The sequence below is a fragment of the Sycon ciliatum genome, chromosome 2, assembly GCF_964019385.1.
Source record: "Sycon ciliatum chromosome 2, ocSycCili1.1, whole genome shotgun sequence".
Taxonomy (NCBI): domain Eukaryota; kingdom Metazoa; phylum Porifera; class Calcarea; order Leucosolenida; family Sycettidae; genus Sycon; species Sycon ciliatum.
Window position 1 is genome coordinate 41,343,552 of NC_088644.1, and position 24,603 is coordinate 41,368,154.

The 24,603-nt window shown below is 47.5% G+C and overlaps 2 protein-coding genes and 1 long non-coding RNA gene across 3 annotated transcripts; 1 reads left to right on the top strand and 2 right to left on the bottom strand.

Annotated features, from left to right (window-relative positions):
- Window positions 1-402: 402 nt before the first annotated feature.
- LOC135810127 (uncharacterized) lies at window positions 403-3,292 on the bottom strand. Its single transcript, XR_010552277.1, has 2 exons — window positions 2,968-3,292; window positions 403-1,106 (listed from the first exon to the last, which is right to left on the bottom strand). It is a non-coding gene; the product is annotated as an uncharacterized LOC135810127 (long non-coding RNA).
- Window positions 3,293-5,133: 1,841 nt separating this feature from the next.
- On the bottom strand, window positions 5,134-14,853 carry LOC135810133 (SUN domain-containing ossification factor-like). Its single transcript, XM_065323598.1, has 19 exons — window positions 14,650-14,853; window positions 14,536-14,566; window positions 13,703-13,800; window positions 12,871-13,424; window positions 12,483-12,625; window positions 12,036-12,103; window positions 11,582-11,689; window positions 11,189-11,233; window positions 10,929-10,989; window positions 10,481-10,598; window positions 10,002-10,079; window positions 9,491-9,755; window positions 8,962-9,036; window positions 8,056-8,817; window positions 7,813-7,909; window positions 7,411-7,515; window positions 6,945-7,182; window positions 6,621-6,718; window positions 5,134-5,890 (listed from the first exon to the last, which is right to left on the bottom strand). The coding sequence occupies exons 1-19, from the start codon at window positions 14,694-14,696 to the stop codon at window positions 5,741-5,743; spliced, it is 3,141 nt and encodes a 1,046-aa protein (XP_065179670.1). The 5' UTR covers window positions 14,697-14,853; the 3' UTR covers window positions 5,134-5,740.
- A 6,280-nt stretch (window positions 14,854-21,133) lies between these two features.
- On the top strand, window positions 21,134-24,264 carry LOC135810128 (dnaJ homolog subfamily C member 10-like). The gene has a single exon (XM_065323592.1). The coding sequence runs from the start codon at window positions 21,137-21,139 to the stop codon at window positions 23,675-23,677; it is 2,541 nt and encodes an 846-aa protein (XP_065179664.1). The 5' UTR covers window positions 21,134-21,136; the 3' UTR covers window positions 23,678-24,264.
- Window positions 24,265-24,603: the final 339 nt, after the last annotated feature.

The window sequence follows — 24,603 nt, forward strand, 5'->3', positions numbered from 1 at the left end:
GCAACGGACGAAGCGAAGTGTCTTTTTTCGTCCACGAAAGAAAGGTAAGGAAATTGTCGTCTTCGCGACACCCTTCGGATTATTTAGTGGGGCATTGTGGGCCAAGGATATTTTTTCTTTTTCTTTACAACTGTCCCCAGGTACTGAGACGGCGCTGATATCCTAGGAGTTCTGTTAGTGCAAAATGCCAGGTTACTGACTTATGGCGAGGTTTGTCCACCCAAAAATATGGGAGATTTCTTGGATAACATACACACATAATACAGTGAATGGTATTGCAGTGGGCATCCAAAACGGTTGAACCAAACAAATATGGTATGATACCTAGAGGCTAGGCACACAAAAATCACTCAGGAATTGGACGCAAGTCCCGGGACCTTGGTGCGTCATTACACCCGGACATTGAATGTTTGCCGGCACACGGCTTTTGCTCCACCACTTCATACAAGTTTACGCACTCACTCAATTCGAAAGACTGGAACGAGACCAAACCGAATGTGACAACTAAGAGCGAGTTGTGCATTTGTTGGAACAACGTTCGGGCATTGCGAGAAGGATATCAGCAGGGTCCAACAATGGCAGCAACAGCACCAGGTGATGATGGAGTACCAAGGAGCTTGTATCATGCACATTACAGTGAGCAACAAGAGAAACCGTACTGTGGTACGTGAAATCAGAGCCTGGGCAGGATGATCGACACTGTACACTGTGCTACAGCGCCTCAATTGTGCGAGAGAAAACAAACAGACCAGCAAGCACAGATCATGAACTGGTACACAACATTGACAAAGCACAAACCGCACAGCAAAGTTACAGGGCATAGCCGAGCGTTTTGTTGCCAATGAATTGCTTGAGAAGGGAGCAGTATTCCTTGTAACATTGCATGGAGTAAACGAGAACGCAGGGTCAGAACCAGGCGTAACAAGGCAAGACGGCTACTGTACAGGGGCAGGCTTGACGATCACTTGCATACTCGCAATTTTGGTACAACCAGGAAATTAGGCATCACGTCATACCGAAGTGGCTTCAACACGCTACATTGCATTCATAGCTGTACGGTGAACCTGTTACACGAGCTTCTGTGAAACAGACAGCATGCCAATGACCTGCAAGCACCAACAAACGCAGCCGGTAAAACAAACGCAGCCGGTAAAACAAACGCTACATAACTGCCCAACATAAACTTGTACATGCTGATGAGAAGCAAGAATGTGCTTGATGTTGGAAGTTATGCTCGCATATTCAAAAACATGCATGGAAAAACATCAATGACATTGTTCACGAATACAACAGAAACATCATACAGGGAGAGTAAGTAATCCTTCCTCCGTTTTGTATACGCGCACGCGCGCGCGTGTGGTAGATAAATCCGTTTGGCATGACTTTCGATCGAGGTTGCGTTCACCGTAGAGATAGGTGAACTCGAAGCCAACACCTCTCACTTTCGCTCTACTGCCCCTTTGGGGCCGATGCGATCCTTGTGCTAAGTTGTGGTAGTGGCTCAACAGAACAGGACAGGTGTGTGTGTGCACACGCGCGCGTGCGCGCATGTGTGTGTGTGTGTGCGCGCGTGCGTGTGTGTGTATGTGTAAGTGTGGTTTCTGAACTTTTCTCACAATCGTATAAGTTTCAAATTGTCGTGAAAACCCAGCTACACTGTGACCGGTACAATCGCATGTCGTTTACTAGTATCTGGCGGTCAGTCACATGGCATGTCGGGTATCCAACAGCACCGCACTGACAGCTTATAGACCTTATATTTAGTATTTATAGTCCTACTTCAAGTAAATGTAGACAGTCAGCATCATGAAAGTTGCCATTACGTAGAGTTAAATACAAGCCAGTCTCTAGAGATGAGCACGACTGTCTCAGGGTAATACTAGTGATAAATACAGGTACTTCGAAGTACTGTCTTTTTTATCTGTTAAGTTAACACAAGATGGCTTCGTAGCCTCAGTCGTCCAGAATATTCATTTTATTCCGCGGTTGCCGCATAATCGACACGCAACTGTACTTGTGCAAATCTCCAAACGCTACGTAATTGGCCGACATTTACTTGTCCACGGTGATGAGAAGCACGGCTCTCCTAATTTTTAAATCATGAAAGGATTACATATGCAGGTACATGCATACAATGTGCACTATCCTGAAGTCGTGCGCAAATATTCAAAATCATTCACCGAACACAGAGAGGCGCACATACCTTAAAGTACCGCGAGAGCGCCCCACCTTGGTTTTGCTGCGACAGATTTATATAATACAGCCAGGGAAAGGAAAATCGTGTGGCAGAGTGCAACGAAGTTCGTACGGTGTGAGCAACTTAGTGTACTAAGGTCACACTAAGCAGGTTTTTGTGTGGAGCTCGTGTCCGCTCGAAGGCACAGATTGTCTGCAGAACGTGCAATATGTGTACAAAGTTCGTGTCGTATAACCTACAGACCGGAGACCACCCCCACAATACGACCCCGAAAGGACGAGATGGTGGGGCGCTCTGGCGGTACTTTACGGTACATGTAAATACGAAGGAACCACATGCGCAGCAAGGAGATTAGTCATTACTTTACTTGTGAGTTGATGGATAGAAGTTTCCTTTCAGCTGACCATTACCACTCATGAAAGCAATAGTGAGTGCTGTTGTTCTGATTCACAGGTATATATTCGGCACTTAGCGCAATGTGTTTTCGAAGCTAGGCACACGATTTGCATGAGGAAATCATGCAAAGATGTGGCATAAGGCCCTACAAACATGACCTAGGTAAAGGGATGCTATTATTTGCATTTGCAGTACTTTGCCATAGGATAATTTGTGTATGATTGTGTTGATCAATTTCACATAATTTCACGACAGGTCATAGTTTATTTAGTGGGGTGTTGTGGGCCAAGGATCTACGACGATGTCTTTTGCATTTCGAACAAGTAGACACTTTCAACAATTCATACAAAAAATGCCTTCAGTGCAAAACATACCGTTCGGACACACCAGGCAGTCCTTTCCAGCCTTGATTTTCAAGTGCAGACGTATCCACGATGACCTTCGAGTGAACTGCGGCTTGGAACACTTTGAATACGAACCACACACTCAAACTAACTAGACCACCGCATAGCTAGTGTATTCACGGAGCCAAAGAAGTCTCCTTCTGCCCCCACAGGGTCTTGGTTAGTTCTCTAGAAGGGACGAGAGCCATACCTAAATTCAATAAATTCTCCAATTCCAAAAGCCTCAAATGAAGGCGTCTTGGTGACTTCGTTTCCCGCGGTTGCAAATAAAATCAGCCCTTGAGTACCCCTTGGCGCACGGACTGTGCACTGTTTGCCAGCATAACCTTTTGAACCATGTCACGTGATGTGAAGTTCTGCCGTCGCAGCACAGCATAGAGGTAGGGATCTCAGTAGGCCTCCGCGGAATATGCCGGCATAATTTCGGGAATTATCGGTGTGATTTTTAAAACGGGAATTATTGGCAATTTTTGTGGAATAATCGGTAAAATTTGAGCAATGCCCCCCTTTTTTCAATTTTTTTCCATTTTAACACCCTGATTTGTACCAAAAAGCTTGTGATCCTTAACCCTCTCAGTGCCACGGGCGACTTTAGTCGCCCAACATGAGTATGTGTGTACAAATAAATTCGTATCTCCACTTCTACACACAGAAGAGTTACAAACGACCACTCTACGTGTTCAGGAAGACCTTGGCTATCGACTCATCACATCGTTTTGTGTCCGTGAGGATAGATATCGCCAGGGCGAAGCTTGAAGCGCGCGCGCTCGGACAAACAATTGTCGCCCGTAGAAAACATGACGTATGCGCATCGCGGGTTTCTCTATTTCTTTCGCGGCAACCCATGCGTATTGGGTATCAAAACATCGAGATTTTCAGCGGCTTTCAGGCCAACTTTGTCCGAATTCCGTGCGTTGAAAGTTGACTGCACTGCGATCGATCGCGCGCGTGAGAAAGTGCGGATGCTACGAAAATGCAGAAAACGGACTTCGCTCAGGCGCCCTCGCGAGGAAGACTATTTTCGCTGCATATTCTCTTCACAGCTGTCTGCCTGGCCATGATATCTTTCCAGAGAGCCATCGTTTGTAAAGATCCGTGGATATACAGCTGAGCTATGAAAAATTTGAGTTCAGCTCAACTCAGAAAAATTTGAATTTTTCTGACCCCCTTGGCACTGAAAGGGTTAATGAGTTGATCGCCCGGTATTTCAAAAGAGAAAGAAAAAAAAGCTTCCAGCCGAGTTTCACGCGAACCGTGATTTTTTTGCCCGTACAAGTGGCAAAAAAACCGTAAGCGGTACGGTATCTGCAAAAAGGGAAGAAAAAAAGCATTATTGTGAGAATTATTGGTAGAATTACGGGAATTATCGGACGTAATTTTGAGCAATGCTCAAAGGAATTATCGGTAAAAATACGAGCATATTCCGCGGAGGCCTAGATCTCAGCGCGTGAACTGCGCAGCCAGTCTGCGCAGGTGAGATTTTCGATCCCAAACGCGTCTAGTGCAGAAATCGTGGAAAAGAACATTTTTTTCGAAATAAATCAAGTTGAAGAAGACAGTAGAAATGGCTGAATATTGCGTCCAGGAAAGCACGTTCTACGGCCATCTCCAAGCTACCTATCTCCCAGACACTCTCTCAGAGGAACTATGGAGGGTCAAAGAGCACAATCTTTCACTCTTGGACGCAGCGTGAACACCTCTTCTACTGAGCGCGATGTCTTCTCTCCGAGTGATAATGGCGGCGATGTTCGCGATGGCTGATGCACTGAAAATCGAAGTTAGGACAATCTAACCGGAGAAAACGTCTGAATTTTTGACTGAATCCTCTCTGAAGTGGGTTCTTGCCGCATGGAAAATTATAGGAAAATCAACCGGGGCAATATCGCCTTGGCCACGCTGTCCTTCGGCGGGAATTACAAAGTATGTTCGAACGACGATGAAGATGACGATTCCGCTAGTGTCCACCGCGGGCCCTAGTGTCGAAAATCGACCGTCGCCATTTTTCTGCTGTGTCCGCGAGCTGCACTCAAAACTCGATGACGCAATGTATGCGCAAACACCCTGCGCACTGCACGCGCTGAGATCCCTAATAGAGGTTGTGCAGGCAGTTGCACTCTTGGTTATGTAGTCTTGGTGTTACAAGTGGACCATTCAGATCTGTTCATGAGAGAATGCCTATGCTCAAACAATCAAACACACAGCAGCTGACTACACAGATTACGGTGGACCGACCTCAACTGAGACGAAAATCAAGGGAAAAAATGCAACGCTGAGCTGCTGGATTTGAGATAAGACGAAGAAAACCTAATATTTAAAAACGAAGTAGAAAACGAAGGGCCTAGATGAGATTGAAAAGAGCTATAAAAACTGGTAAAAAGCTGATTGGAACAGTGAAATAAGTGCAGTTTAATATGGTTTTTGTGTGAAAAAAATTGTGCGATGTTCTAGACTGCTCGTAGCAAGGGGTACTTCCCCGTGTAGACGGTGCTAGGACAATTATGAGATTGGAAGTATAACCAAAAGTGTGTCAAGGTAGACGGTGCTAGGACAAGTATGAGATTGGAAGTATAACCAAAAGTGTGTCAAGGTAGTCAACTGCTGCAATAATCATAATAATAATATACAAATATCAAGCCGATCTCAAGCGAATGGTGAACGGATAATTTGCTTAAAAATAGACGCTTCGCAAGGATGTGTAGTCGAGATATAAGACCGTGAGCAGTGCTAATAGGTAATAGATAACTCAAAGCTTAGGCGAGGTGCGCTTGCCTTGACGGCTCCGTGAGCTGGCCGTGGTGAGAGGCGAGCTGTTATGCCGAGTAAGAGCTGCATGGTGCGGATTAGAAGATGATCTGGGGAAAGTGCTGCGCGACTTTGCCGTCACCGCGATCCACTGCACAGAAGGAGAGAGAAAAAAAAGAACTTAGATGAAAGCTCATCCATGGGTTTGGCTGGAGTCCACCAGTACCGTAAGTACCGTTGATCCGCCCCCTGTCCACTTTCTGTCTGAGAAGCGACTTCGGTGTATATCACGAAATACGATGTTGAACTGACGCATGCACTGCTGTACACAATACGTGCCAGTGCATGACTCCAGCACATCGAGTCTGATCTTCTACGTTGTTGTTGATAGCCTTGATCTAATTCCCGTCCCCTGTCGAAAATCCAGCTGGGAAGCGACATGGCGTGGGGGCGGATCAACGGTACTTTACGGTACAATCATCCAATATGATAGAACGGAGCTATCAATACTGCCAAGTGCAGATGTCCCCCAAGACGCCGCAAATGAGACCAACCGTCGAAACAGCTACACAAGGCCGCCTGAATAAGGAGTAACAAACAAGTTTGCAAACTGCGGGTCTGCCAAGGAAGGCCATGTCAGCAATATAGAGGGTTGGAGGCGCTGTTTTGGCTAACTCTTTGGTGATCACTTTCGAAACTGTTTGTCAGCATAACCTAAACAAATTCAACCATGCTCTGCAACATGAAACTATCCATGCAACAATGCATGGCAAAAGAGCACACTGCTACACACTTTTGGGGTTATGAGCACCCAATCAAGTAGCTGCACAACGCAATGGACACTCCACTAGAGGTATTATGAAGAGGAGAGGAGAACTTACATTGCCGCTGTCTAGCTCATCAGACGCAGCAGCAGCGGCGGCCGCTGAAGGCAAGTCAGGATATGATGCCACAGGCCTGAATGCTCTGCCTTTCTCAGCTAGAACACACACACACACACAACAGTTGCAAGCAATAGCAACAACAATAAACTATCATTAGAAGTAGAAGAGACGCTTAAAAAGATTACTGCGGCATACTAGAGGTCAGACTTAAAGCTATCATCAGAGTACTCAGCCCCGAAAGATGGATAAAAGAAATGTTTCGTCATACCTCAAATGTACGTCGCCTGCACACACACAAAACACCACTACCCAGCAACTCACCAGTAGGAGATGAGTCAGTAGACAGGGGTTTCCTCACTCCACCATTAGATAGAGGATGTTCGGCCATGGGGACTGCGTACCCAGTCTGCCTGATGGCCTTGATCATTAGATCCATTGTCTTCTGCTGCCGGTCACAGGCCACAGCCAACCGATGGCCAACGACAGCAAGGAAGGCGAGAACAAGAAGACCAATAATGGTAACACTCGCCGCCACAAACGTTGACAGATGAGAGAGCGTCTACAGAGAGGGCAAGGCAAACAGACACGACTATCAGCAGGGCCAAACAGGATCAGAGTACACACATCACTAGAAAGGAGCAGATGCTGAGGTCAGTTGTCAGAGGTTGTATCATCATGGATATCAGCCCCGAAAGATGGATATAAACTACAGGTTTCGTCATTCCTCAGACAAGAGGTACTGCCCGTGCTATCAGCTAGACAGTACAAAACAGCATTCACGACATACCTGGTCATGAAGGTGCAGCAACTCTTCCGTCAGAGCTAAAACAGTTGTCGTCAGGTTGGCAACGTTGCTTTCAACATTTCGGTTGGCCGTCACCGCTTGTACAAGCTAAAGTATACCAAATCATAGGACACGCACACACACACGTATGAAGGAAACATATGTGACAACAGGCATACACAGTAAAAGTGGCAACAATATGTGAAAACAACCTGAGAAAAATGCTGATGTCGCTCATGAGGTCAGTTGTCAGAGGTTGTATCATCATGGATATCAGCCCCGAAAGATGGATATAAACTACAGGTTTCGTCATTCCTCGGAGCTCAGATACAAGACTGACAAAGAATATGAATGTATTGAGCACAGGCTCATAGGCAATGCGTCCAAAGCCATCGAAAAGCTCACCTCCTGCTGAGTAAATATCAGTGACTCGTTTAGACGTTGTAGATGCGCATCATTGTGGCGCATTACCTCGCTCATGTTCTTCTTGAAACGATTGAAACTGGAGAGAAGGGGAGAGGCAAAGATACATGTACACACAAGTACGGCACAAGTATTGTAGCGGTAGACGAGGAGTGTCGTTGAGAAAACAGTCACAAGGAACACACACAATGAAGCACAATTGTACTGATGAATAGTAATACACACCTTGCACTGAGCTCATCCAAATAATGCTGAATGAGGGTAACATTGGCATCCAGCCTGCTGTCCAGAGATTTGATGCGGTTGTTCAGACGAATGAAAACGGACTCCTTTGGCGGCGTTGAATGGCTCTGGGAAGCATCGTCCATGGATTTATTCGAGCCGTTGCCAATAGCGGGCAGTGAATCATTGGATGCTGGCAAGTCTGTAGTGTTGCTGGTTTCAACACTAGATTCTGAGATATTCGCCTTGCCTGCCAAGTCCATGTCTGTATCATTGGCAGCAGCTACGGTTTGCGTGCTGCTGGAATCAGCCACTGTCGCCGACACTGGTACATCATCAGCAAGCACAGAAGAAGGCAAGACAGGAACATGTACAGCAGGAGTACCGGTAGCTGATTCCTGGACGGTTGTTGATACAGCAGCATCTTCCGAAATAGGGACTGAATCCACCACAGGGTGAACATCAAGACTGGAGATGACCGGCGTGGACAACACGGTGTCAGTGCCAGCGCTATCAATCTGATTACTGGCTGGGCTGGTGGGTTCACACATTGACGTATCAGAGTGTGCAGTGGACACTGTCAGCGCTATCTCGGAGTCAGAGGCAACGGTCGGCGGTGACAAAGCAGGTGATGGGGTGACCGATACTGGCAGCTCATTGGCAGTGACAGTAGCAAGCTGACTAGACGATTGCGTTGCTGTATCACTCGTATCCACAGCCACGGTGGAATGCAAAGAAACACTGCTGATGAGGTCTGGCTGGACACTGCAGAAGCATGACAAAACAGACATCACAAGCACCAACATAAGCATGACACAATAGAAACATCATGGAACAACATGGAATGGCTTTCAAACAGCAAGAGAGCAAATGGGAACACAAAAGCAATGACCTGGACACAGGACATACCTTGTAGGCGTTGGAGTGCTGGCAGTCGGAGCAATGATCTCATTCATTGAAGTGGTCTGGACAGCAGGCACATCCCTGCAAACAAAACCAACAGCGCAAAATAACATAAATAACAGTGCTTTGAGGAGGTGCATGAACATGCACACACAAAGGTGCGTTTGGATCATCTGTTGGCTATCAATATCCAACGGCAATGTTAGCATGACAATATACAATGCAATAAGCAAATCAAGCATGTGCAGTGTTCCGATGACCATTGAACCACGCCAAGGAAACAATGGACGTTCATCAAAACACCAACTACTATAGCCTCCTGAACCAAGTGATTGCAGACCCATTACACTCCTTTTTGGAGTGTGGACACTGTCACAGGGATAATAGGAGGCAAACGGACACCACATTGGTCAAGAGAAAAACATGTACCAAAACATGCCAATAGTGTACAAAGAGAATTGAAATCTCGACCTTCAATGAATTCCTTTGGCTAGGACTAAAAGTGTAGAATGGTCAACAATGGAAAGCAACGTACGGCTGGGGCGAATTCGAGGTCGTTGCTGCAGGTGCTTCAGTTGGTATATCAGTCGGTGCTGGTCCTGGTCCGTCTTGATCTGAAGAGGTCTGAGGCTTGAGAGCCACGTCCTCGGAGTCAGTAACTGTCACGGTCTCTAGATTAGGTGGAAGGGAGACCACCGGCTCGGTTGAATTTTCCGTGTCGTTCTCACTTCCTGTCTTCTCCCCTTCGGTCTCATTGCCAGCATCGGGCAAGAAGCTTGATAGCATGTTCAAAACAGCATCTGCATAGAGAATAATGGGTAGACACAAGTGCATGAAGTCGTCAGGAGAGAACAAACTTGCCAAGAAAGAGAAACCAGACAATGTACTGAGGTCAGTTGTCAGAGGTTGTATCATCATGGATATCAGCCCCGAAAGATGGATATAAACTACAGGTTTCGTCATTCCTCAGAATCACAACAGGCAGCAGCGGTGGCATCACCAAAAGCAAACAAAACGAAAAAGAAAAAGACATTCAGAGGACTAACGTTTTGCCCGATGAACAATATCAACCTCGGCTTCCTGTAGCTGAGAATCATCCGTCAGGACCTCATCGGTGAGAGATGCTAGAAACATTAACAAAACAAAAACACGGCACGCAAAGACACAAGTCTGATACGATTGATACACAGACACCTGCGAAACAGTGTGTACTGTACCCCAAAAGGGGAGAAACTACATAGAAGAAAACTGAAACTGGACAGACAGAGATGGTACGTGTGCATGAGAGCATTCTTAGCATGTGCGGTGTTCCGATGACCATTGAACCACGCCAAGGAGACAACGGATATTCATCAAAACACCAACTACTGTAGCCTCCTGAACCAAGTGATTGCAGACCCATTACACTCCTTTTTGGAGTGTGGACACTGTCACAGGGATAATAGGAGGCAATGAAAGCTAAACATAATGAAATGTTTAGAATGACAAGACAACTGGGTAGATACGAAGACGGGCAGTCTCTTACCTGGCTCTTTTTCAATCTCCTCGACAAGCTCGTATTCTTGCACCATGCTGGTTGCCATGACACGCATTGAGCTGATTGGACAGTAGTGCTCCACACCATGATGGGATAATACTTCAATCTGCAGGTACACGCAAAGAAATAGAATGGGCATTTATGGGAGCAGTGCGAGAAAAACAACACAATTGCAGCCAGATGACCACGAAGAAACACAAAATAAACACTCGATAATATTAATTACTCTGTACTGTGACCAGCAGACACTGAACCACGCCAAGGCAGCAGTGTATAGCCCGCCAATACACAGAAAATCTACTGTAGCCTCCTGAACCAAGTGATTGCAGACCCATTACACTCCTTTTTGGAGTGTGGACACTGTCACAGGGATAATAGGAGGCAGAACACAGAATGCAGTTTCATAAACGAATCGGAAAAAGAATCAAGTACATACTTTGAGGTACTTGGCATAGACGTGCTTGGGCAACTCGAAGACTTGAATATCCCGGGTATCACTGGTAACACAAAAAAGCCACAAAACAAAGCATGTTTAGCAAAGCATCACAAGGAAAGCAGGTCTTTTGGAAGCAAACGCAGGTCAGCTTGTCGATTATCATCACGGCTATCAGCCCCGAAAGATGGATATAACAAAGAGTTTCATCAGCCCTTACGACACAGGACATGCGCATCACATGATCCCTGGCTACTACTCACTTTGCCTCAAATTCCCCAAGAGTGGCCCAGTCGCGACTTGGAAACCTGAAGTTGCGGGTAAACAAAGCACACACAGTGGAAGAGTATATTCAGCATGCCTTCGATACAGTAATTTAAATTAACATGAAACTATAATCAAAACTAACACAATCTTAGCTAACCACCATACGCACAACTCTGTACTGTGACCAGCAGACACTGAACCACGCCAAGGCAGCAGTGTATAGCCCACCAGTACACAGAAAATCTACTGTAGCCTCCTGAACCAAGTGATTGCAGACCCATTACACTCCTTTTTGGAGTGTGGACACTGTCACAGGGATAATAGGAGGCAGATAAAATATGACCAAGCACATACATGTCAGTAAAAGGCCGCTGAAATCAACTCAGTACCTGTTTGTGGTGCTGATGGTGAACCGTTTGGGTGAGGAGGAAAACATTTCAAAGTTGGCCATTTCAACTGATTGAAGAAGGACATCATCACAGAGTTCCACAACAAACCTGGAAACACAATCCACAATACAGATACACATAATCAGAACTTCAGTGCTAACTAATGTGCTTTCACAAGTACACTTCCAAAATATGGTAATCTAAATGTCAAAATGAGTGAAGAAAAATGCAATTTACGTGCAATAGGCATGTGCAGTATTTCAATGACCATTGAACCACGCCAAGGAGACAACGGATATTCATCAAAACACCAACTACTGTAGCCTCCTGAACCAAGTGATTGCAGACCCATTACACCCCTTTTTGGAATGTGGACACTGTCACAGGGATAATAGGAGGCATGGATTGAAAATCATGATCACAAATGCCAGCCAGTACAGTGACATGTACTCACCAGATTCTGGCACTGCAAGGATTCAGAAGATACACATCACGATTGGTGTCCAGTATGGCTTTCCAGTTCTGCAAGACCACGGGAGGATAGCAATGGACACAATGATGAGTGCAAAAAAAAGAACACAACAAGAGAATAGAGTGAGGGTAAAAGCACGAATATGTTGGCCAACAGTGAATAAAGTACCTATGTGTGAATCAAGTCTAAATGGAAAGCCCGTAACGGGTATGTACTAAACCTCGATACTCACACAGCCACGCCAAGGACAGAGTAAACATGTATCAAGGATTAGCAACGTACTGTAGCCTCCTGAACCAAGTGATTGCAGACCCATTACACCCCTTTTTGGAGTGTGGACACTGTCACAGGGATAATAGGAGGCAAACACTATTCGGTGTACAGCAGATGAAACCAATGCAGAAAACACAAGAGCAACACGCGGCTCACCTGCGCCTCGGGATTAGCACTGACAACTTTGGCGCCACAATCAACATTCGCAAAGTTCTGCTGTGTGCTGACCAGCTTGGCCGACTTGTCATTGGCAGATATCTTCTCACTGGATGAGTCGGATGGGGTGGATGGGCTATCATCTGCGAAGCAATAACAGAAAAGGCAAGGTTAAGAACTACAGAATAACAACAAAGTGCAGAGGACAATCATGGGGCTACATAATCACATGAACTACTGTACCTTTACCGCACTGCATTCCATAACACAACACAGCAGGTACAAGGAAAATGGCATTACCAGAATGGATTTTTTAGTAAACACGGCCAGCTTATAGTATACACAAACACAAAAAAGCAAGCAACTGAGCGAGTTATACATTACACACCTTGACCATTCTTGGCAATGTCTTCTTCTTTTTTCCGCTTCCATTCCTCGAACGACAGCAGCTCATCCTCTGAAGCAGATGTGGGATCTTGGTGCACATCTACTGTTTGATTCTCTCCCTGTTCATCTGCGCCATCTCCCATACCCACAACTATGGCCAGCTCAGATGGTTCTGGATCAGCTATTGGTGAATCCGGTGTAATTTCAGATGATGAGTCATTCGCTGCATCCGGATTGACAACAGCTGCTGGTTCGGGGCTGTCGTGCTCGATGTCAACGGGCTCTGGTGGCGCTGGTGGTGGTTCAAGATCAGATTTATTATTTTCATTTAATTTGGGACACGTGGAGTCTGGGTGATGTGCAGAGTCAGAATATTGGTGCTCCTCGACAGCCGGCTGATCGACTTCGTCAACCACCTGATGGTCCTGATCGACTTCACCAAGTCCTGTATGGTCGGCACTGCTGTAATCCGGAGGAGGCCGTAGTGGCTGCACTGTTGGAGTGGGTGTGGGTGCAATCGGCTTCGGGATTTGATATCGAATCTCATCATTGTCTCTGCAAAAAAGGGAATACATATAATGTAGACAAATTTGCTCCAACACCCTAGGTGTTCAATTTCAATAAAATGTAGTTCTAAATTGTAGCCACGCAGGGGTTAAACTGTAGAAGAGAGGGACAAGACGAGGAAGAGGGCGAAGGAGGAAGATAGAGAGCGAAAGATAGAGCTAGAGAGCGAGAGAGAGATAGAGAGAGAGAAGTACTTTACATGTATATACTAGTAAACAAACGGAAAGATAAGAGTAAGAGAGTACTCTCAAGGATATAATACTCACATGTGAGGACTATCGCTAGCCGCAGGGTGATGGAATTCTCCGGCAACTGTCGAAGTAGCGGATTCAACAGTATTCACCGAATGTCGCTCATCATCAGTCTACAGAACACAGAACACAAATTCACAGCCAACTGTGAGAAAAAAATGATAGCGAGAGCACATAAACCAGAGTGTGCAGCTATGAAACCACTCTCATAGCAAAGAATTTTGTGGCGGCTACCATGAATCATGAATCAATGGGAGAGAGGCTTGTGATGACATGCATCGGAATTGAACGCGTGTCCACAAAAAAACTTCTTTACATCCCAACTGACTTCCTAACCGTAACTGACGTCCAATACTAAGCATTCGTATATGGGCATCTGCGTCTAGCCGCCTACTGATGACAATTTATTGTTACAAGCATCGCTGCTTATGAGCAAGGATGAACTGGGATAACCACGATTGCTCATCATTACGAGTGTGAAATGCGAAAGAAAATCCGAATTACAACCGCCATTTTGTTACATAATAACTGAACACGCCCTAGCTGGTTTGGGCAAATCCATCTTCATCCGCAGCAGCAGCAGCAACGCGAGACAGAGTGCTGGGGAATTCTACCACACTTGGAAATGGCACACCTAATTTACTGTATTAAATGCAATAATCGCTACAGCCTTACAGGGTCAACAGAAAGCGTGCAAAATTAATAATTCAAATACAAGCGAATACTGCCATTCTCCTCCAATGGATCAAAAGGCGAAAAGCCACCCCAATGCATTAGGTTATGTGCACTTCACTATTGATTCGAGGAAGATCACAAAAGAACAGTGCATGAGATAAGAGAATACTTACATTTATGCCCACCACGTGGCCTCCGCCATACCTACATCACCAACACGAAAGTAAAAAATGACAGGGATTCAGGACAAAAGAAAAATGGAAGACATCAAATGCGACATCACTTACAAACATATGCTGACCAGCAGCAAAATTGAAAAATTACAGAACACCATTGAAGCATCTACCCTGCGCCATGAAGGAACAGCATTCCCAAGGACAAAGAAGCATCGTCCACCATCCTGGCTGCAGCACCGGATTCGTGACGAGCCAAAGAAAGCGAGACGCTTGAACTGGCTTGATCCTTGATGACATGCATCTTTGCTGCCTGTCTCGACTCCAGTCCAGTGTCCAGGGCCCGGCAGGTACTAGGTGTCTGTCAGCGCAAGCCATCTTGGCCATTTTATGCCACATGTAGTACCGCGCATGTACGCGGCGCGCGCACAGGGATCAGGCTGCGGGATCGCGGCCCTAGCGCGGGATATCGAGCGCGAGGGAGGCTAGCCGGCTGTACGACGCACGATCGTAGATCTAGTACTAGTAGTAGTACATGTACGAGCGTATCGTGTACGAGTACGAGTACCATGCCATTTTTTTACGACTCCTTGAACAAAAGTGACCTCCACTCTATTATTATTATTATTTATATCAAATTTTTGATAGGGCAATCCCCACAGGCCTAGGCTAAGGGCATGTTCGATTGGTAAGGATCGGGATCGGGATCCAGATCTCAGATCCCTCGGATCCTTCAGATTCAACTGAACACTTTATCTTGGACCTTGACTGTTGCCATGTTGAAAATGGCGCTCACAAGGCACCCAAAAGGGTGAATGTCGTACTCATCGCGTGCGTCGTACAAAAAGTCAACAAGCTCTATCTCCATCCACGTGTGCGTACCACAATGTGTACAAAAATGATTTTTACCCGCCATATACGCACAAAGGTCACATTTGGATCCGTTGGATCCGGTCAACCCTGCTCCCCGAGGTGGGTTGACCGGATCCAAATCCGAAGGATCCGGATCCGGATTCGACCAATCGAAAGGGTGCGAATCCAGTGGATCCGGTGGATCGGGATCCCGATCCTACCAATCGAACATGCCCTAAGGCCTTCTTACAGGGTACCCTAGAAATGAAAGTACTGAATGACGGAATAGGTGCAGTGAAGAGCATAAGCGGACTGCAGCGGGGAGTGCATTCCAACGGTCGGAACCGATGAAAGAAACTGAAAAGAGACCGAAACGAGTTTTAGCTGTTGGTAGAGTGACAGACGAAGATACCTGAGAGCGAGTGCAGGAATTGGTACGAGTAGAAGTAGAACGAAGGCAAAAGCAATCAGTAAGGGGCCGTCCGTAAATATTGAACTTTTTTCACCAAACGAATTATTTTAGTTTAGACCCAACCCCTCCCTCCCTCCCCCTCAGAACGTAAAAAATGTTGACATACATGCATATACAACGGCCATGTACATGTATCAATGTTTTCTGAAACGAAATTGGTCAACCCCCTCCCACCCCATAACGAAATTATTTCGTTTTGTGAAAAAAGTTCGATATTTATGGACGACCCCTAAGGAGAGTAGTAGTTAACTGATTCAGGACACGAAACACTAAGATATAGAGTTTGAACTGATAGCGCACAGACAAAGGGAGAATGTGATGGCGTGCATTAACAAGGGATACGTCAGAAAAGCGAGGCATACTGAACACAATGCGTAGAGCTCTATTACTAAGACGGACTAGACGGTCATGAAGAGTTACTGACAAGCAATGAGCAAATGAGTTACTCCCATACTCGAGTACTGTCTGAATGGAACAAATGTAAAATGCACGCTTCGCAGTTACCGTCATGTGATCTCGGACCTTTCTGAACATGGCTAACTTACTTCCAACTTTCCGCTCTATATCTAGTTGGCTAACGTGCTCTCCGAAGGAGAGATGTTCGTCGAGTACAACGCCAAGGTATCGAATGTGTGCACTAGGGTTGATTGTGACCTCACCCAGCTGTTGAGCGACGCTGGGGTCAAGGGGCTTGCACTTTGACCTGAACACGACAAACTGCGTCTTGGAAGGATTCAGCAGTAAGCCTCTGGCCGCCAAGAACTCTTTCACTTTGACAATGTCTTCCGTCAGCTCCTTGCACAACTGTTCAACGTTCTTGCCAGCTTTGTAAAGGGAGACATCGTCCGCGTACTGTCGAGCCTTGCAGTGCCGGGGTACAGAGGGGAGCTTTCTGACTGATAGATTGAAGAGAGAGGGCCCCAAGACGGAGCCTTGCGGAACCCCCCTGTTGCTGCTATATTCTAGGCCGTGTTGTGTCTTGGTGACTACACGTTGCTTCCTGTGGGTAAGGTAGCTACAGAACCACTGCAAGGCAGTACCACCGACACCGATCTCCAGAAGTTCACTCAGTAGAACTGCATGACTAACTGTGTCGAATGCCTTAGACATGTCTAGAAAGGCAGCTACGACATAATCACCTTTGTCCAAGGAGAGCATCCAGTCGTTGATCACGGGAGTGAGCAAGTCCTCGCAGGAGTGGCCTCTGCGGTAGGCAAATTGCTCAGCAGGTAGGGGTACCAGTGGTGGTGGTGCATTATAGATATAGTACATTAGTTGGTCGTGTACAATATGTTCCAGTAGCTTAGACATGTGGGACAGGAGTGATATTGGTCTATAGTTGGATGGGACTGACTTATCTCCACGCTTGTAGATAGGCCGCACATTTGCTAGTTTGTAAGTCGATGGAAAATCGCCAGATGTAAGAGACATGGTAAATAGTTTGGCCAAAGATGGGGCGATCTCATCGTTGATGAGCTTGTAAGCCTGGGCGGGGATGTTATCAGGTCCTGTGGCTTTACGACTGTTCATTCTCTGGATATGGAGTTGGACTTGTGGAACAGTGACTGGTGTGAACTGTGTCAGTGAGTATTCCGATAAAGGGCCATTGGGAGTGCGTAGTGTACTGCCAGAAAGTGATGTATCGTTGACAACGTCTGTAAATGTCTTTGTGATGTCGGCTACTTCGGCAGCAGGTTCCTGGTTGATTTTAATTCTACCCAGTAGATTGTTCATGACACTCCATTGCTCTCTTGGGTGGTTTCGATGATTGATTAGTTGTTGCTGGAAGTATGTAGACCGTTTCTTCCTAGTCAAAAGTTTGCATTGTCTTCGTAGAGTTCGGAATTGTTGCAGCAGGTCTGGGCGATCTGGACGTTTTATCATTGCACGGTGTGCTCGTTTACGCTTGAATAAAGTCTGCCGGAGCTCATCGTCTATCCAAGGCGATGGAGTATAGCTCTTCTTGGCGTTAGCGGTCTTTAGTGGGCAGTACTCATTCAAGGCATCACTGACTGCATCCTGCCAGTGTTCAGTATAACTATCTAGAGACATCTGTGATGAACTGCGTGTGATCTGCTGGTGGAGAGTATACATATGCTTAGCAGCTGTCTCTTGGAATTGCTTGATCTTCAACGCGCGCAGCGGTGGCTTTCGTACTTGTACCTGTCTGTTTGTCTTGAGCGTGCTGGTGGTAGCATGGATAGTGTAGGTCACACGAACAAGTTGGTGATCGGAAATATCACATGGAATAACATTGCAGTCTTTGTAAATCAGTTCGTCCCTGCCTGGTCTTGCAGTGGACGTGGTGGAGGAGGAGCTTGAGATCAGTGCTAGGTCTATGGTTGTTGCACTGGGGAATCTAGTTGGTGACGTGACAACGTTTCGGAGATCAAAATCAGAGCAGAATGTTCGTAGGTGAGGGTAGTGTGCGTGACTAGGGTCTTGGACATTGACATTGAAATCGCCTAGAATTATGCACGCGGAGGAGGCCGGTGTACAGTCCAGTATGTCATCAGTTAGGCTAGATAGGCTTTGCCAAAATGCCACAGGTACTGTTGGAGCTCTATATGCACAGAGGATAGTGAGAGGCTGGGGGTGAATGTTCACGTGTACTGCGAGGGCTTCAATGGGAGAGGAGTGATGTAGTGCTCGATTATCAAAGCCTTCTCTTACGTATATACTGACACCACCTCCTCTCTTTGAGTTCCGATCAAGTCTATGCATGGTGTATCCAGGTACTGTAATACATATGTCAGGTACACTGTCGGATAGCCAAGTTTCCGTTAACGTTAATATGTCTAAATCGTGAGCATGCATGAGTGCTTCAATTTCATGTAATTTATTATACAGGCTACATACATTGAGGTGAGCGATACTTAGCTTTCGTGCTGACGTTTGAGGGGATGCCCTGGCAGTATCCTATTGGGTGACTGTGTTGAGGAGACGGGTGATGTCGTCTGATGACAGCGGTGCACCATTATTGATAATCTTGTCACGGGGGAGGTGACAACATTGTAGACTAGACAGCTATAGAGTCGTACCCTCTTGTTTTTGTTTTTTTGGCACCTATGAAATTAGGGGATGGCCCACGCCTGGTAAAAAATACAGCAGAAAAGCAACTCTCTTGTCCACTCTCTTGTTACCATAGTCACGCATACACGCATACAGTACAAAGTCGACCCACACAAAAAAACCGAGTCTTCTCCTTCTGCAAGTATTCCGCTGCACTGGCTTCAGAATTACATGTAGTTCAGCTCATGTACAAGTAGCTCTAGTCGCGACCGTCCTTTTTTATCAGCCGAACCTTGAGCCTCTTGTAATCATACGGGCAAAATAACACATTTTGTGAAGCATCAACTGTGACACAATTACATAAAACAAATGTTAGTATTATAAATGATTATACAGACTCAGTAGGATTACTGCAGGTTCACTGGATGCGTGCCTCAGCCACCACTAGCAGTGCAGGGGACTCAGGTACGGCAGGAGCAAACATGCTCCTTGAGCCACGCAGGCATATGGCACCACAACGAACCAGGGCAAACCCAAGGTGGCAGCGCAGCAAGTAGATAGTCTGCGCGTATGACTCCTTGCTCTTTTCAGCCAGGAGAGAGGCGACTCCGTGAGAAAAGCGCATTGGCATGCTTGCCATAGTCACCAGAGGCAGAAAACACAACGGGCACGAAGGAGGCCACTCGACTGCGCGTACCTACTCTTCATACTTCCGCGCTGTTCTTGTCGGCGTTTGTAGCTAGCAGCGAGGGAGGCGGCACGATTCGAAGACGCAAAAGTGTTGAACACCCCTACATCGATAAAAATGCGCTCGAATTGGCCACCCCACACACCACTAGCTGCAACATCCAGCCGAGCCTCAGCTCCTCCGTGACGGCTGTGCGATGGCGGAAGTCCTCTCCAGTGACGGGCTGGAGGTGGGGTTCGACCGTCACATTATGAGCGACCTGCCTCAGGGCTCTGGCGGTGATGTCCCTCGCTTCGCTATGGCGCAGCGTCAGGAAGCCACCAAACGTTCACGACAGAGCGTGACTGATATTCAGTGGCTTGCTGCACACGCAAAGGCTTGGGAGCCGAGGAGGTGTCCAGCCGCACCGGAGACACAGGCCACCCCGGAAGTCTCCCTTGGTGATGGTGAAACCATGGCGGCTGAGGGGCGGCAGGTCAACCAGCTGGACGCACCCTTTTCTGAGGCTAGGTCGAGAACAGGGCGGCCAGCTCTCGGTGATCCGAGCGAAGTGCGTCAGATATGGATTTGGCTGCGCTCCGCAATCTCGACCGGGCCGTCGTCTTGACCGTCCGGACTGGTGGGTCAGAGAGTCGCCGAGAGATGACTCCTGCTCCAGCAAGCGAGACACAAGGCTAGCCGTGATCCTTCTGGACGAGGTGTACTGTTAAGCCATTGAACAGGGGTTTGCCATATCCAGTCCCCCAGTCGGCATGGCAGCGAACAGTTGTCCCAGGTGGAGCTTGACCTGTGATGGCCGGGATGAGCCAATCGCTGATGGCGTGTTCCAGCGGTTCAAGAAGGGACGGCGGGATGGAAGGGGTCCGGCAGAGGAAGGACCACTTGTTTTGTAGGCCCTGCGTGAATGCGGAGTAGGCGGCTTGTGGTTGCGATGCGGTGATGGTCGTGAGCTGTGCAACTTCCTAGGTTCGCACCAGGTGGCGATCTTGGATCGGGCGTGACGAATTGTTCCACATCTACCATCTGGCCTTCCCTTCTCGCCTTCTCTGCTTCTTTTTTTGTGATCTTGTTACAATATTGTTAGTACTGAGCCAGTAAAATCGAGTCTGATCTAGTACTCCTAGCCTTGTACTGTTGTAGTGACATGACACTTTGTCAACTGAGCATGTAATGAGTCTGTCTTCCTGTCATTGTCAATCAGGGACGTCTCTATCTATTTACCATGTTCACATGGCTACTGCCAGTACATGTACTATGGTACTGGGCTGCCCACAAGTCTAGTCTGTAACTACAGTGACTGGCTGTCTTCTGTGCATGTGAACAGTACTTGAAGTAGACCTCACTCCACTGACAGTAAATAATTGACTAAAATAAATGCACAAACAGCTGTGTGAGTGTGTCTGACCGACGCCTGTGCTTGTTTGCAGCCCTATGCTGCTGGCCAGAGACAGACTGAGGCTGAGCTGAGTCCAATCGCCTCCTCACACGTCAACCTTGCAGCTTAAGCGCTTGATCATGTAAGTGTACGTGTGGTTGATCGACTTCCACAAAATAAATCACAAAAAAAGGAGAAGAAAATGCATGCACACGATTTGTTCCGTATTTTCAAACATTTGAGTCAGCTGAGCTTGATGAGTGGAAGTGAAAAAATCAGTTTTCGTATCTCTACGTCGGCGCCTTCACCTGCTACTGGTTTCCTTCGCCGTGTACCGCCATTCAGACATTCTGTCTTGCTGAATGGCGTTTGGAAAATGGGAATGGAAAGCACTAGTGTCCGATTACTTGCCATTCTAACATGTTTGTCCGTAGTTCCGTTCGTAGTGGCGGAGCTGGGATTCTACGAAGCGCTAGGAATCCAAAAGGACGCCAATGCTCGCGAAATACGAAAAGCATTCAAGCAGGCGGCTCTAAAATATCATCCTGATAAAAATGATGAGCCTGATGCTCACGCAAAGTTTCTGCGTATCAGCAGGGCATACGAGGTATTGAAAGACGATGACTTGCGGCGCAAGTACGACCTTCATGGTGAGGCTGGGTTGAATGACAATGGAGGTCACGGAGGCCAGTATCAAAGCTGGACCTATTACAAGCAGGATTTCGGACTGTATGACGATGATATAGAGATCGTGACGTTGAGTGCTTCAGACTTTGATCTGCTGGTGTCCTCATCCAATGATACGTGGTTTATTAATTTCTATTCACCCGGCTGTCCACCGTGTCATCGACTAGCACCGACTTGGAGAGAAGTGGCGCGTGACATCGACGGCATTGTGCGCGTCGGCGCCGTGAATTGCCAGGATGACAATCAGCTGTGCCGCGAGCAGGGCATCACCTCTTACCCGAGCCTGGTGCTGTTCCCGCAACAGGGAGAGCGGTACCGTGGTGACCGATCGCGCGACGCTCTTGTCCAGTACGTCATGCAGCGTGTGCACCTGACCGTGCCTCACTTGAGCACGGGTGAGTTCTTCGAGAGCACGACGCTACCGTGGTTAGTGCACGTCTGTGCGCCGGAGAATGACGACGCCGACTGCCTTTCGGACACGACCATGCTGCGTTTGACCGGCATGTTACGCAACCTGATGAACGTCGGCTATCTGAACTGCGACCAGCACCCGGCACTGTGCAAGCAGCATCAAGCGGTCAGCGGAACAACCGTATACTTTCCCCGGAAATCGGACAAGGCAGCAACGAGCCCTGTGGAGCTGTCGCCGTCACTGGATGCTCGTGAGATCAGTGGTGCCGCGATTTCGCTGCTACCCAGGGCACGTGTTTTTACGGAGAAGTCCTTCCAAGCAGTGCGCAGTCGCATTCAGGCTGAACCTGTCCTCATCCTGTTCGGCTCGGCGGAGAGCGTCGCCCAAGACAACGAGGTTAGGAAGCTGTCGCTACTGTTGGACGACATGGAGGTTGGTATTGTGGACTGTGCTGTGCTGGGTGCGGTATGCAGCGACTACCATGTTACCGATGAGGCCACTCTTCTCCTGAAAGCCACCGGCCACGAGATGTTCTACGGCAAACGGCAAGCATTGGACTTAGCAGCTTTCGCTCGCGAGAGTGCACAGAGCTCGGTACGTGCACTCGGTCCGGAAGATTTCCCCCGCCCGGTTGCGAATGGTGAAACGCCGTTTTTCGTCGATTTCTTTGCTCCGTGGTGTCCGCCATGCCGTCGCCTGCTGCCGCAGTTTCGCAAGGCGGCGCAGGGCATTGCTTCGGTCAAGTTTGGAACGGTGGACTGCGTGGTGCATGGTACGTTGTGCCGTCAGTACAACGTCCACTCGTACCCGACAACGATCCTCTTCAACGCCAGCACGCCTCATCAGTACTCTGGCGGCCACAGCTCTGGTGAGATTGTGGAGTTTGCCGAGGACGTTCTGGTACCCAGCGTGATTGATCTCAGTCCGGAGTCATTCAAACTGCTCGTCGAGAAGAGAGATCGTAAAACCACAGTTCTGGTGGATTTCTACTCGCCTCACTGCGGACCTTGTATTGAGCTGGCCCCGGTTTGGAACAAGCTGGCAAAGCTTGTCAAGGACGACATGCCTGTGGCCAAGATAGACTGTGCTAAGTACAGATCATTTTGTCAGGAGCAAGGCCCCCGCGGCTATCCGACCATGAGAGCGTATCCTATGGGCCACACTGGCAAATCTCATTACCAGGACTATCAGGGCTGGCGAAACCTGCCCTCGTTGCGCAGCTGGGCACTGTCGTTCTTGCCACGCTCGTCCGAAGATCTGGACAGTAACACGTTCACGAGTCACGTCCTCAACCGTCACTATCGTCCCTACCTAGTTCTGTTCTCGGCGGGGCATTGGTGCGGACCGTGCCAGCAATTCCTTCCTGTGTTTGAGCAACTTGCACGGCGTATGGAGGATGAGCGCTACATAATAGGCTTTGGTGTACTCAACTGCGATCAGCATCGTGGCGCTTGTGGACAGGCACAAATTCACCAGTACCCCATGCTCAAGGTCTACGAAGGTGACGAACGCTATGCGCACACTGGTCTGCCCATTCACTCACAGCATCCCGACGAGATCTACAACGCCGTCATTCAGAATGTGCACAGCCTCCGACGGAAACCTAAGAAAGCGAAGTCGTCGCAGGCCAAGGATGAGCTCTGAGAGCAAGTGAACCAATTGTGAAACTAGACTTATTCTCCTGTCAAGCCACTCCCTGCTTGAAGCAAGAAGATGAAAGTTGTAATACATCTGCCATGAGAAATAACTTATGCTGAGAGAATTGCCTGACTTGATGCAGATGCTGATAGCCAACACTAATTTATTATTTCTCTTTTATATTAACGCTGACAAGCTGATCATGACCAAATCACTATTTTTTTTATGCCACAACAGTATTCCAACCCCACAAATTTCTCTTTTTTCAAAGCGTTTTATAGCGGGCAATATTTTAGATTTTTAGAACTTCCCGGTGTGCGGTATATTTTGCCCGTCTACTAGAAAACACCGATGCGCCAGCTATACTATGTGCTGCTGCCGAATTCTGCTTGTTAGTCTGGCTTATGTGGAGAACATACATGTATAATTATTATGTTGCTGATGTCCTTTGGACTGGCGCGAGGCCTTGCTGTATGATATTTTTTCGCATGCTCAAAAAATCTCTTTTTGATAGCAAATTTGTATTGGCCAGCCAGCATCCGATCATAACTGTGTGTACGTGAAGTGATGAATACTAGTACAGACCAGTCACATACAGTGCATGCATGTCACTGGCAATTTTGCCCCGGGTTGAAAAAATCGTACTAACGTACGTTTGTGCGTATCTCGCGCCAGGTTTGAATAGCATGCTAGCAGTGCACAGGAAAATGTCGCGCGAAAGTATTCACGTGACTATACAGGACTCTACAAGTCGACTTTTGTCGGCATATCAGCATTCGACCCGGGTCAACTGTCTTCATGTAAACACTCACCGATTTGTTTCCATCGTACAGACTTTCACCCCGGGTTGAAAATTCTCATGTAAACACAGCCTAAAACTGTCAGCGAAGCATTCAAGCTAGCTGAGGGTTGAACAAGAGCTGCAGTGGTAC